The sequence below is a fragment of the Loxodonta africana genome, chromosome 19, assembly GCF_030014295.1.
Source record: "Loxodonta africana isolate mLoxAfr1 chromosome 19, mLoxAfr1.hap2, whole genome shotgun sequence".
NCBI classification, from domain to species: Eukaryota; Metazoa; Chordata; class Mammalia; order Proboscidea; family Elephantidae; genus Loxodonta; species Loxodonta africana.
Window position 1 is genome coordinate 58,323,933 of NC_087360.1, and position 13,169 is coordinate 58,337,101.

Sequence of the window (13,169 nt, forward strand, 5' to 3'; positions counted from 1 at the left end):
GGAAAATCAAAGAAACTCAGGAAAACAGAGCTGGGGTCATTTGTTATGCTGCTCTTCCCCACTAGGAGACTTTCCGTTTGAAGTTCTCTGGTTAATCAAGAAGGTGTATGTATTTTATTCTCCAAAAGAAGGTTTTTTCCTTCAGTGCTTCAAAAAAGTTTAGATTGATTGCAGAGAACAAAGGAGTGCCTAAGGAGTACTAAGAATGTTCTGGAAATGTCCCCAATCTTGGTTCCTCACCATAGAGAAACCACAGTGCACAACTGAAAAGTATGAGATTAGGATTCAAATATATGTAGGTTCAGCTTCCACCTCCATCATTTCTAGCTTAGCCTCTTTGGGCAAGTTACTTAACCTCTCTGCTCTCCAGTTTCCTCATCTATAAAATGGGGATAATGACACAATTCCCTCCTTTTAGAGTCACTGTAAGAACGGGAGATAAAGCATTTAACAAACCTAGCCCCAAGGCTGGCACACAGTAGGTTGTCAATAAATGTGCAATCTGATTATGATGGACCACTTCTCTGAGGATACCAAGACTCAGGCTCTTTCACATAATTCCTCTTGGAATAAACTAAAAATAATATCCCTTCTGTTGCCAAGATAAAGCACATGGAGTATCAGGAAAAATCACACTACTGCTATGTTAAGTATAATCGTAATAATTTAACCAGTCAAGTAACCACTGTATCCCAGCTGGGTTTCTTCAAAAAGTTTTGAACAAGGGGATAGCCAACCAAGAGTATACTGTTCATCTTCTGATCTTAGACACTGATTAAAGATCCTCCCATAAGCACCCAAACTGAAGAATAACCCAGGAAGATGGCAGAGGGCTTTCTGGAGTGAGCCGGACTCAGCAGCAAGCATTCACTAAGCGTTTGTGAACACCTGACTATTCCTTCATCCTCCCCCCCTTTTCTATTCCATCACTACCAAACCAGCTGCCATAGAGTCAATTCCGGCTCGAATGACAATCCCATGTCAGAGTAGAACTGTGCTTGATAGGGTTTTCAATGGCTGATTTTTTTTGGAAGTAGATCACCTGGCCTTTCTTCCAAGACACCTCTGGGTGGATGTGAACCTCCAAACTTTGGGTTAGCTGCTGAGTGTATTAATCTTTGTAGCACCCTGGGACTCCATTCCATCACTAAGTCCTGTTACTTTTACCCCCAAAATATCTCTTAAATCTGTCCACTTCTCTCCATCTTCATCACCATCAGCCCAGTTCAAACCTCATCATCTCCAAAAGCCTCATAACTGGTCTCCCCACATTGCTGGGGCAGAGCCAGTGGTGTCCTGGAGACAGCTAGCACCAGCTCCTGAGAGCTGACAGCTGAATATTCAAGGACTTCAATAGTACTAACAAACAATTGACGAATGGATACACAGATAGATATGCCAAGAGGTGTGGGAGGCTGTATGGGAGCACACCCACCGGCAGGTACAGGTTTGGTGGTGGACATGTCTACACACAACTGTAAGTGTTCCTCATATATTAACATAGACAATAGAGCACACAAAGGGCATAGTCAGGGAAAAAGCTTAGACATAACCAAACCCGTCAGGGAATGAAGTTCCTAGGCTCGAAGGCAAAGGCCTCAGGGGACATCTATGTCAACTGGCACAGCATAGCTCATAAAGACAATGTTCTGCATCCTACTTTGGTGAGTAGCATCTGGGATCTTAAAAGCTTGAAAGCAGCCAACTAAGGCACAACTATTGGTCTCTTCCAGTTTGGAGCAAAGGAGAGTAAAGAAAATCAAAGATTCAAGGAAACAATCAGTCCAAAGGACTAAGAGAATACATGCACCACAGCCTACAGGACCCCAACACCAGAAAAACTAGATGGTGCCCAGCTACCACTACCAACCACTCTGACTGGGATCTTTAACAGAGGGTTCTAGACAAAGCAGGAGAAAAATGTAGAAAAAAAATCAAATTCACGAAAAAGATCAGACTTACTAATTTAACAAGAGACTGGAGGAATCCCCAAGACTATGGCTCTAAGACACCCTTCTGACCTGGAACTGAAGCCTTCCCAGAGACTACTTCCAGCCAAACAATAGACAAGCCCATAAAATATACAATAACACCTGAGAGGAATGTGCTCCTTAGAATGACCAATTATATGAGATCAAAAGGGCAATATTTGCCCAAAAGCAAACACGAGAAGGCAGAAAGGGGTAGAAAAGCAGAACGAAAGGAAATGAGGAACCCAGGGCAGAAATGGGGAACCCAGGGCAGAAATGCCGAGAGTGCTGATACATTGTAGGGAATGAAACCAAGGCCAGGAAACACTTTACGTACAAACTACTGAATGGGAATCTAATTTACTCTATAAACTTTCACCTAAAGCACAAAAAAAGCACAATAAAAATAAGTAAATATTCAGGAATTTGGTGAGAGCTGACTGTTAAACTGCTGATGGCTTGCAATCAGCCATGCTGGCAGTAGTTACCCCACGGAGACAGGTAAACACTATGAATCAGGGTGTTTTTTCAGAGTTGACTTCCTGGCACACGACTGCCTGGGCCCCTTCTGATCTGTTCCTGCAGTCAACATCTTCCATTGCTCTTAGGATCAAAACAAAACCTCATCAGCCACCTTCACGGCCCTGCAGGGTCTCTTACCTTCTGCCACTCCAGCCTCCCCTTGAACCCGTACCCTCCTCTTGCACTCTCCCTTCCGGTCACATTGTCCTTTTAGCTCTGCTTACTTGCCAGGACTACTCCATTTCCAGCTCCCCCCACAAACCGAACTGGCTGCTCCCTTGGCCTGGAACTCGCTTCTTACCTTCTCTATCTGGCTAACTTCTACCAATCCCTCAGGTCTCAGTTCAATTGTCACCTCCTTAGGGAACCCTTCGCTGGCCTCACTTCCCAGAATAAGGTCTCAATGCACTGTGTCCCTTTCCCTTGCCACACTTACCACAGCTGTGAGTTTACATTTATAATTAGTTGAACAATATCTCTTCCTTTTCCAAAAAGATCTGTTTAGAGCCCCGATGCTATTCATAGCACTCAATAAATAGTTGTAGGCTAAGGGGATGCTTCTGAGCACCTATGACATGTATAATGTGATAAAAGGTGTTATGGGTCAACTGAAAGCAGTCCAAAGCCAGACACAGCCCTGGCTGACCAGGAACTTAGGAACCTGACAAGACACACTGCTACACACAGACAAAATGGCAGCATATGAGGTATGCCAACTGAGTGAAGCTGAAGGAATTCAACAGAAAAACGAATTCCCATGGAATGAAGCAGCCTGTGATGGGTTTACGGAGGAGGTGGCCTAGAGCTGGTGCCGGAGGGACGGACGGGCAGAATTTATGTCAAGGCGTTGAGAAGGATGCTTGTCCCAGAGAAAGGACTCAGCCAACCAACCTGTCAGGAGCCAAGAGGGAGGAGAGGCTAGAAAGACAGGGTGGGACCTGACTGTGGAGGAGCCTCAAACGACAGGATGAAGAGTTCGGCTTTGTAAAAATAAAAAACAAATTAAGGTTTTTGAGCAGGGGATGGAAGTAATTCTAGAAAACTGTGCCAAAGTGGTTAAGCGCTACAACTGCTAACCAAAAGGTCAGCAGTTCAAATCCACCAGGTGCTCCTTGGAAACTCTATGGGGCGGTTCTACTCTGTCCTTTAGGGTTGCTATGAGTCAGAAGGGACTCAGCGGCAATGTGTTTTGTTTTTGTTTTTTTTTTGGTTTTTAATCCATACACGGGGGTCTGGTGGCACAGTGGTTGAGAGCTCAGCTGGTAACCAAAAGGTCGGCAGTTCGAACCCATCAGCTGCTCCTTGGAAGCCCTATGGGGCAGTGCTACTCTGTCTTTTAGGGTTGCTATGAGTCGGAATCAACTCGATGGCCAACGGGTTTGGTTTTTTTTGGTTTAATCTATACATACGGGAACACGTTCTTAGGCCCATATTGATAAAGCTGGAAACAAATTCTACCTTGCAATATCCTGACTTTCCAAGTCTAGAGAGCATACAGAAGTCATTCTGAGCTAGAGATGACAGAATTCGAGAATTCTGTGGGGCTGCAGAATGATCAAAGCCCTGGTGGAGCAGTGGTTAAGAGCTTAGCTGCTAACCAAAGATCTGCAGTTCAAAGCTACCTGCAGCTCCTTGGAAACCCTACTGGGCAGTTCTACTCTGTCCTGTAGAGTCACTATGAGTTGGCATTGACTCTACGGCCATGGGTCTTTTTTTCTGATTTGGTAGAGTGATCAGGTTCTTCTGTTTTTTACTGCTAGGCCCCTGGCTATACTCTGACCAGGACAAATTTGAGCCAGTTGTATTTCTCAGGCATCCTCAGCCATAGGGTTTGTTGGAACCCTAGTTTCCACATTGGGAGAGAGAATATTACCACCTGCAAAACTGTACTCTGCCCTCCAGCTCCAGCTCTGACATCCCTCCAGGGGTTGCTCTGCCCATTCAGAGCTGATGGGATTCAGGCAGGGCCTGGAATGTCTATCAACTAAGTGATAAAGAAGGGTGGCCGTCTGAAGTAAACGTCTGACATGGCTGGCCAGCAGCCTCAACGCCCCACTCTGCTCGCTGCAGCCAGGTTCCTGGGAAGAAATGAGCAATTTCCCATCCCTTAAGTCCAGAAATGGAGCCCTGGTGGTGCAGTGGTCAAGAGCTACGGCTGCTAACCAAAACGTCAGCAGTTCGAATCCACCAGCTGCTCCTTGGAAACCCTATGGGGTAGTTCTACTCTGTCCTATAAGGTCACCATATGTTGGAATTGACTCAACAACAATAGGTTTCGTTTTCTGGTATAAATAACTTAAAATACATATAATTGAGGCTGAGAGCTTAAACTTTTTTATTATTTATTAAGGCCAATAAAATTTGGAAACTACTAACCTAGAGTTGGTGCCCTGATGGTGCACTGGTTAAGAGCTTGGCCGCTAGCCAAAAGGTTGGCAGTTGGAATCCACCAGCTGCTCCTTGGAAAACCCATGGGACAGTTCTGTTCTGTCCCACGGGGTCGCTATGAGTCAGAACTGACTCAATGGCAACAAGTTTGAACCTAGAGTCAGCTTAGCAGTCCTGATGCCTCCTTCCTATCCCCCTTCTCACTCTCTCCCAAGAAGCTCAGGGCAAAAAGTGTAACCCACTCACCTACCCCGAACAACGTGGGGCAGAAATCTGCAAGTGCCCTGAGACAGTAAAGGTGAACCCGACACCCGCTCTTCCAGCCCTCTGCCCACCCCTGCCTCTTCCAGGCTGCACAGAGCCCTACCTGATTGTGCCATCGGATGACGTTTCCAAATGCCCCTGTCCCAAGTCGTTCCTTCATTTCCCAGGGCCCACATGTCTGAGTTGCCAGGGAAGGTGACCAGCTCATATTGATGTTGCGCTAACTCTGTAAGTAATTCGGGGTGAAGGACAAAAAAAGTTAAGAAAAAACGGGGCAAGTTCCTGCTCAGGGAGATGGAGAAGGCAGGGCATAAGTTTTGCCCTTCAATACGACAGGAAAAAAAAAAAAAAAAAAAACTGAACTGGTTTTTATCTTGTAAATAAACCAGGTTTTTTTTGTTTGTTTGTAGTTTTAGGTAGTAAACTTCTGTCTTTCTCACCCGCCCTCCAGTTGTTGTGGAAGGAAGTAGAGAGGAAAGTCACTCAACTGAGGTGATGCCCCACACCCCATGACCTCTAGAGGGGATCCCCTTCCGTGCCCGCATTCTCCCGAAAGCAGCAGGGAGGGGATCTAGCTCTGCGCGCCACCACGGTCACGTGCGCCTCTACAAGGTCCCAGAGAATCACGGTTCTCTCTCAATGCCACCCACCTCTAAGCAACCACCTGGAACCCCTCTGGCCAAGGCTGTTCTCCCGGGCCTCCCAACTCCAACCCGCTAAAGGGAAACACTTCCATGTCGGCAAACACCTGATTTTTAAACTCGACGAAAGTTTCTACGGCAGCCTCTAGTGAGGAGATGGAGAGCCCGACCGGGGCAAGGAAGACGCGGGGTCCGCAGGTGGGCACCGCAAGGCTTCCGCTCCCTCCGGCCCGCGGGACTCACCTGTCGGCAGGGACGCCGGGCAGGGGAAAGGCTCCCCGGGCCGGGGAGATGGGGGCTGGGGCAGCACAACCGGGGGCTCTGACACCACCCCGAAGACATTAAAATGCGGGAATCCTAACCCAGCCAGCAGAGAGCGACTTCCTCAAACACTTCCTGCTCTGACGTCACCGCGGCACGTGGGCCTGCGACCGGCTCTTAAAGGGGCCGCCGCAGAGCAAGCCCGGGTCACTCCCAGTGCCCACCGGCGGCCGCGCGGAGCTTGGGTACCCCCCGCGACCCCTGCCCGGGTGACTGCCCCGTCCCCCCAGAAAGAAAAATCCAATCCAGTAGTGTAGTGCTAAACTAAAGTTCCAGTCTCAGTGATGTGGGGAGTCTCAACTCTGAGGCTCATCTCCTACCTGCTTGGCATTATCATGAGGTCCTCTACTAGTGAGTTTCTCAGTCCTAATCTTAGTAGACAAAGAAGTTTTTTGTATGTTGGTGTATTTTACTCAAGAGAGAAAAGAGATTAAAGGACCCTGATAATAGTTTATAGAGTGCTTACTAAGTGCCAGGCACAGTCCTAAACTCTTAGATTTCCTCTTTTAATCCTCACCGCAACCCTATAAATTAGATAATAGCTGTGTTACTATTGTCAGCATTTTACAGAGCAGGAAACTGATGCACAGAGAGGAAAAGTTTTTATCCCAAAGTCATAGGGCTAGTAAATAAATGATTTGAGATTCAAACCCAAGCAGCTGGTTCCCGGGCCCAAACCAGTTGCCTACGAGTGGATTCCGATCGTACAGGACAGAGTAGAAGTGCTCCATAGAGCTTCCAAGGAGTGGCTGGTGGATTCGGACTGCAGACCTTTTTGGTGAGCAGCCATAGCTCACTGTAGCTCTTAACCACTGAGCCACCAGGGCTCCTTCCTGGGCCCATGCTCTTAATATTTGGTTAAAAGTAGCGTGCTAAGAGGCTCAGAAGGAGGCAAACTAGATTTTGAATCCAGATACTGCTACCGACTACCTCTAAAACTTTAGTGCAAGTTACTTAATTGCTCTAAGCCTCAGTTTTCTCTTTAAAATGGAGGCAATATTAGGTTGAATTGCATGAGATTGCCTTTAAAAAAAAATGCACATTTAGAACTGTCGTTTTGTTGAAACATTAACAACGATCAAAGATCAGCAACCTCATTTAGTTCGGCTTAATAGCAGCAGGAGGACACAGAGTCACAGGAGGAGATGCCAGCAGGGTTGTGGAGAAGAACAGATGAACTCATGGTGAAAGCAGTGCCTGGCACAGAGGACATGCCTGTCACCTAAACAGAGCCAGCAGGTTGATCTTAACTCTTAGGAACAGGTGTCCACCCAAACAACCAACAACTACTTGAGCAAATAGTTGTAGAGCGCTTGTTATTGTTGTTAGTTGCCCTCCAGTCAGCTCCAACTCACGGTGACCTTATGTATAACACAACCAAATGTCGCCATCTTCATGATCACTGGTATATTTGAGTTCATTGTTGCAGTTATTGTGCATTTTGAGTGCCTTCCAACTGTTACAAATGAAAGCTTCCACAATATTAAATTTGCGTACAAACTCACAAGCTTTATTTTTCAGTTCATGAAAATTGGGTCTGCAAGTCTGACAAGCGCTCTGAAGAGCAGGACAAAGCAAAAGGGTTATTTTGTCACAGACACACAGGAACAAGGAAGACACACTAGGCAAATTTTGAATTGGCTGGCAGGCATTTTCTTTCTTTATTTGGGATAAAGGGGCAATTTTGAACTAGATTAAACTCAGCAGGCAAGTCCTAATTGGCTAGCTTAGGTTTTAGTTTCAGATTTTGGCTCCTGGTAAGACAGGGAGCAAAGGCCCTGAGATCGGAGGGTGCCCGTTTGAGAAATAGCGAAGGGACTGGGGTGGTTAAAGGAGAAGCAAGTAAAAGAGAAATAGACTATACTATCAGGGAGGTAATGGGTTGAATGTGGAACCTAGAGACTTAGTAAGGCAGAGAATGGAGGGGCCCCCAAATGTGGAAACAAAGTAACAAGAAATGGGCCAGGGCACAGAAACAAAGCCATTCCCCAGAACAATGGGAGAGGGTATCAAAAAATAGCTTGCAAACTTCTTTAAAATTGCCTTTCAGAAGCAGCTGGGAAAACCAGGCCCAGGGACATGCGCAGAACATCCACCTGTGACTGCTGTGTGACCTTCCACCAGGGGCAGAGAGGGGCTACAGCCCCAGCCGGGGAATTAAACCCAGGGAGCGAGAGACTGAGCAGGCACGACACCCCACAAATCCCAGAGGGCTCTGAGACAGGAGCCGTCTTGGAAAGCTGCTGTGTGCGCACCTTCGTTAATATATCCCCGCCTGTGTCTGTGAATAAACATGAATCTTTTCCCGCCCAAGAACTTTTAAAAACTCAGGCCTGTCTTTAAGAGGGTAGCGTTGCTCTAGGCCCTCCATATCACCGCTTGCAAGCCTCTTCAATAAAGCTTTGCTCATGCGGAAAACTCTACGTGCCTTACCTGCTCGTTCTTGACCAGTAAGAGGCAAGAACCTTATTCCGGTAACACTGAGAAGGTCAAGCATTTACAGGAGTAGAAACTGGCTAGGTTTTGGTTTGCTAATGTGGGGCTAGCGTAAGTAACTCCATCTTGGGCCCACTACAGTAAGGTTAACGCTACGTAGGGGGCTCATCTTCCAGTACTATGTTAACAATATTCCATTGTGATCATAGTGTTTTCATTGGCTAAATTTTGAAGTAGTTCACCAGGCCTTTCTTCCTAGTCTGTCTTAGTGTAGAAGCTCTGCTAAAACTGGTCCACCATGGGTGACCCTGCTGGTATTTGAAATACCAGGGGCGTTGCTCCCACCATCACAGCAACAAGTAGGCCACCACAATATGACAACCTGAGAGATGGGTGGTGGTGTAAAGCACCTTCTATAAAGCTCTTAAAAAAAAGAAAAAAAAACCTGTTGTAATAAAGTCAATTCTGACTTATGGCAACCCCGTGTGTTTCATAGTAGAACTGTGCTCCGTAGCGTTTTCGGTGGCTATAATCTTATGCAGGTAGATTCCCAGGACCTTCTTCCATGGTGCTGCTGGGTGGATTAGAACCACCAACCTTTTAGTTAATAGCCAAGCTCAAGCCATTTGTGCCACCCAGGTAAAGCCCTTAGTGCCTTGCATATTCCAAAAACAATATAGGTACTTGTATAATAAATAAATGAAATGTATGCGCTCAAAATATTTCATTTATTTATTATACAAGTACCTATATTGTATTTAGAATATGTGAGGCACTAAGAATATGCACGGCACTACCGGAAACCCTGGTGACATAGTAGTTAAGAGCTAAGCTGCTAACTAAAAGGCCAGCAGTTCGAATCCACCAGGTGCTGCCTGGAAACCCTAAGGGGCAGTTCTACCCTGTCCTATAGGGTTGCTATGAATTGGAGTAGACTGGACAGCAATGGGTTTGGTTTTTTGGTTTGTATGTGCTGGGCCCTATGTAGAGTCTGTTTTTTCCCATATGATGCCATGAGAGGTTTCTCTTTAATTCTGTCACTACTGAAAAATCACTGTCCATGAGAAACTTAGGGAGGCATCGTTGATATGCCAAAGGTTTCCTCACTGTACAACTTTAAGAGTTCTCATTTTGTTCAGCTCAAAATAACTTGGTTTTCAACCGAACATAAATCTCTCTGATGAGGTCAGATGCAGTACTAGATTTTTAAAAAGAAAGGGTGATGGCTCAGGAAGGGGCCTCTGGGTTTTATCATGTCCCAAGATATTTATCATGTTAAACCCTCTTTTCCGTCCAGATAAGACATGTCCACGTCACTGCCTACATCTGCTAGCAATCCTGCTCTGGAGGATATGAGCGGACTGTTTCAAAAGATATTTTCAGCTGCAGCAGAAAAACATTCCTTTTTATTCCTGCTTTGAGGCTGTGTGCTATTGAGCAGTGACTATAGGGTAGGGTCCCTATGAGTTGGAATCCACTTGATGCCAACAGGTTTTGGTTTTTTGGTTTTTTAAAGGGCAGGGCCACCACACATCACAACTGGACCAATGAGCAACATCTTGATAAACAGAAAAAATATTGAAATTGCTAAGGGTTTCATTTTACTTGGATCTAAAATCAATGCCCATGGAAGCAGCAGTCAAGGAATCAAAAAATATATTACTTTGGGCAAATCTTCCTCAAAAGACCTCTTTAAGGTATTAAAAAGCAAAGATGTCACCTTGAGCACTAAGGTGCGCCTGACCCAAACCGTGATATTTTTGATCACCTCATGTATATGCAAAGCTGGACAATGAATAAGGAACGCCAGAGAAGAATTGATGCATTTCAATTATGGTGTTGGTGAAGAATATTGAACACACCATGGGCTGCCAAAAGAACAAACAAATCTGTCTTGGAGGAAGTAGATCCAGAATGTTCCTTAGAAAGGAGGATAGTGAGACTTCATCTTACGTACTTTGGACATATTATCAGGAGGGACCAGTTTCTGGAGAAGGACATCATGCTTGGTGAAGTAGGTCAGTGAAAAAGAGGAAGACCCTCAATGAGATGGACTGACATAGTGGCTGCAACAATGGGCCCAAACATAGCAATGATTGTGAGGATGGCGCAGGAATGGGCAGTGTTTTATTCTGATATGCATGGGGTCACTATGAGTCAGAACCTACTTGAAGGCAACTAACAGCAACAACAACGGAGTAGGAGTCCTTGTGTGGTGCCAAGGTTAATATGCTCAGATGCTGACCAAAATGTTAGAGTCCGCCCAGAGATGCTTGAAAGAAAGGCCTGGTGATCTACTTCCAAAAATCAGCCATGAAAACCCTATGGAGCACAGTTCTACTCTGACACACAGCGAGGCTGCCATGAGTAGGAGCTGGCTGCTCAGTAACTGGCGAGATTGGGTAACGAAGAAATACTGAGCAGCGTGAGTATCTAGCACAGCCCTGGGGACCCTCCCGCCACAGGGGATCCAAACGGTGTAACTTTTATCAGATGCACAGTCTTACCAGTGACCTCAGATCCAGAGAGAGCCATCAAGTAAGTTGACACAAGGATAAGGTAGTATAAAAGCAGCTGTGAATTGGTTCTTCCGTAAAGAGACAGTGTAAAACTTTAGTGATAAGGATGACAGTTCTTAGGGCTTTTTCTTTTAAAATAAAATCTTGTTCTAAGGGTAAGTCAAAGATAACTATCCTCTTATTCACCTTTTTTTTTGTCATTGTTTGAGAAAACCCTGCTGCTCTTGGAAACCTACCACTCACTGTAACAGCGGCCAGGCAGAGTATCACTGAGCATCTTTAAGTCAGGAAAAAATTGTTTTCAGAACGACCTGGGAGCTGACTCACAGTAGGAGAAGCCAGCTTAAAAGATACAAAGGCAATAAAGTAGCCCACTCAGGTTTGAGGGGATTTCCCTAGCGCCCCAGCTCCCAGAGAGTCAGCCCTGGTTCAGTGTTTTATTCCAGCCCTGCTGAGAACTCTGCAAGTCAGGACTTGATCCTTCAACAAATAAAAGTTCATCTGCCAAAAACGTTGGAAAAACTTGTTTAGTTGGAAGGAATGAAGACATCCGCCTTTCTTCTTTCTGGAGGAGTCGGAGGGAGATGCGGGGGGGGCTGGTGGAGACTGAAGGTAAGAGTGAAATGAGGCCCAGACCCTTTGGGGCTCAGCACAGAGCTGGCTGCAGAAGAAGGGGGGAAATAAAATGCAGCCAACACCTATCTCCTTGAACGGGACCTGGGCCAATGGTGAAATTTCCAAAGGTGCAGGGCCAGCCAGGCCATCGTGCGTGAAACTTAGGGTGAAACACTGAAAGCTAGGGATTTGGAGTCCTGAGTCACCCTGTCTGGAGAATGTGATGATTTGCAGGACGAGATCACTTTGTAAACTCCCTTCACTTTTACACACTTTTTTACTCCAGTGAATTCAAGTTCAAGAGGAAGTAGTCACTGAAGAGCACTTGCCCATCCCTTGGCTGTGGTGTCAAGGAGACCATAGATATGGGTTGGGTGTAGTCTATGTTTATACCAACTGGCAGGTATGTTTCTTATTCACCTCTGATTCTGAGCTCCAACTTTTGCTCCGTGGGAGCAAGAATTTTGTTCACTGTGCATACCCAGGGCCTGGTACATAATATCGTTGTTGTTAGTTACCGTTGAGTTGATTCTGATTCATGGCGACTCCCTGTGTGTCAGAGCAGAACCGTGCTCCGTAGAGTTTTCAGTGGGTGATCTTTCAGAAGTAGGTTACCAGGCCTTTCTTCATAAGTGCCTCTGGGTGGGTTCAAACCACCAGCCTTTCAGCTTCATAGTTGAGCACTTAACTGTTTTCACCACCCGGGAACTCCTTGGTACATAATAGGTGCTCAATAAAAATGACTAACTGAAAGAGTTGGCCAATGCAAAGACTGGTGATACTGTACTCTTTAGTATTTGGGCATACGTGGGTTCAGGGGTCTGAGAGACCTGGATTTTAATCCTGACTGCCCTATCTTGGCATTGTGAACTTAGGCAGCTTATCTCACGGGGCCCCAGTTTTCTATCTGTAAAATGGGACTAATAAAACCTACTTCTCATGGTTATATGGTTAAGTGAGATAATATAATTAAGTGCTTGTACAAACCTTGGGGCTTATTAAGCCCTTTCTGAATAATAGTTATTAGTGTTGTTATTTTTTTCTCAACTGAATTTGTTATTTTTTTAAATTTTATTTTGTTGTTGAGGATCTACATAACAAAACATATACCAATTCAACAGTTTCTACATGTACCATTTAGTGACATTGATTACATTCTTCAAGTTGTTTGCCCATTCTCGCCCTCCTTTTCTGAGTTGTTCCTCCGCCGTTAACAAAAATTCACTGCCCCCTAAGGTTTCTATCTAACATTTTGAGTTGTTGTTGTCACTTTGATCTCATATAGATAGTTGTTAACAGACCATAATGCTCAAGGTAGACATTCCTTACTGGTTAAGCTAAACTATTGCCTGGTTTCAAGAAGACTTCAGGGAATATTTTTGTTTTAAGGTTTAAAGATTGTCGCAGGGCAATAGTCTTGGCGGTTCATTTAACCTTCGTGGTTCCAGGAAGTCTGCAATCTATGAGAATCTTAAGTTCTGTTCTTTTTTTTT

General features: G+C 45.4%; 1 protein-coding gene across 7 annotated transcripts in view; it reads right to left on the minus strand.

Moving 5' to 3' along the window:
• Window positions 1–6,191, minus strand: part of IKBKB (inhibitor of nuclear factor kappa B kinase subunit beta) — a 78,215-nt gene extending 72,024 nt beyond the window's left edge. For 2 of the 7 annotated variants that reach the window (XM_064272779.1, XM_023551073.2), the window contains exons 1-2: window positions 6,029–6,191; window positions 5,248–5,370 (exon numbers count right to left, since the gene is read on the minus strand). In XM_064272779.1, the coding sequence (XP_064128849.1) occupies window positions 5,248–5,320 (73 nt within the window). In that variant the 5' untranslated portion in view covers window positions 5,321–5,370; window positions 6,029–6,191. The other 5 variants (XM_010592427.3, XM_023551071.2, XM_003412506.4 and 2 more) reach the window with 4 other exon arrangements.
• Between the last annotated feature and the right edge of the window lie 6,978 nt (window positions 6,192–13,169).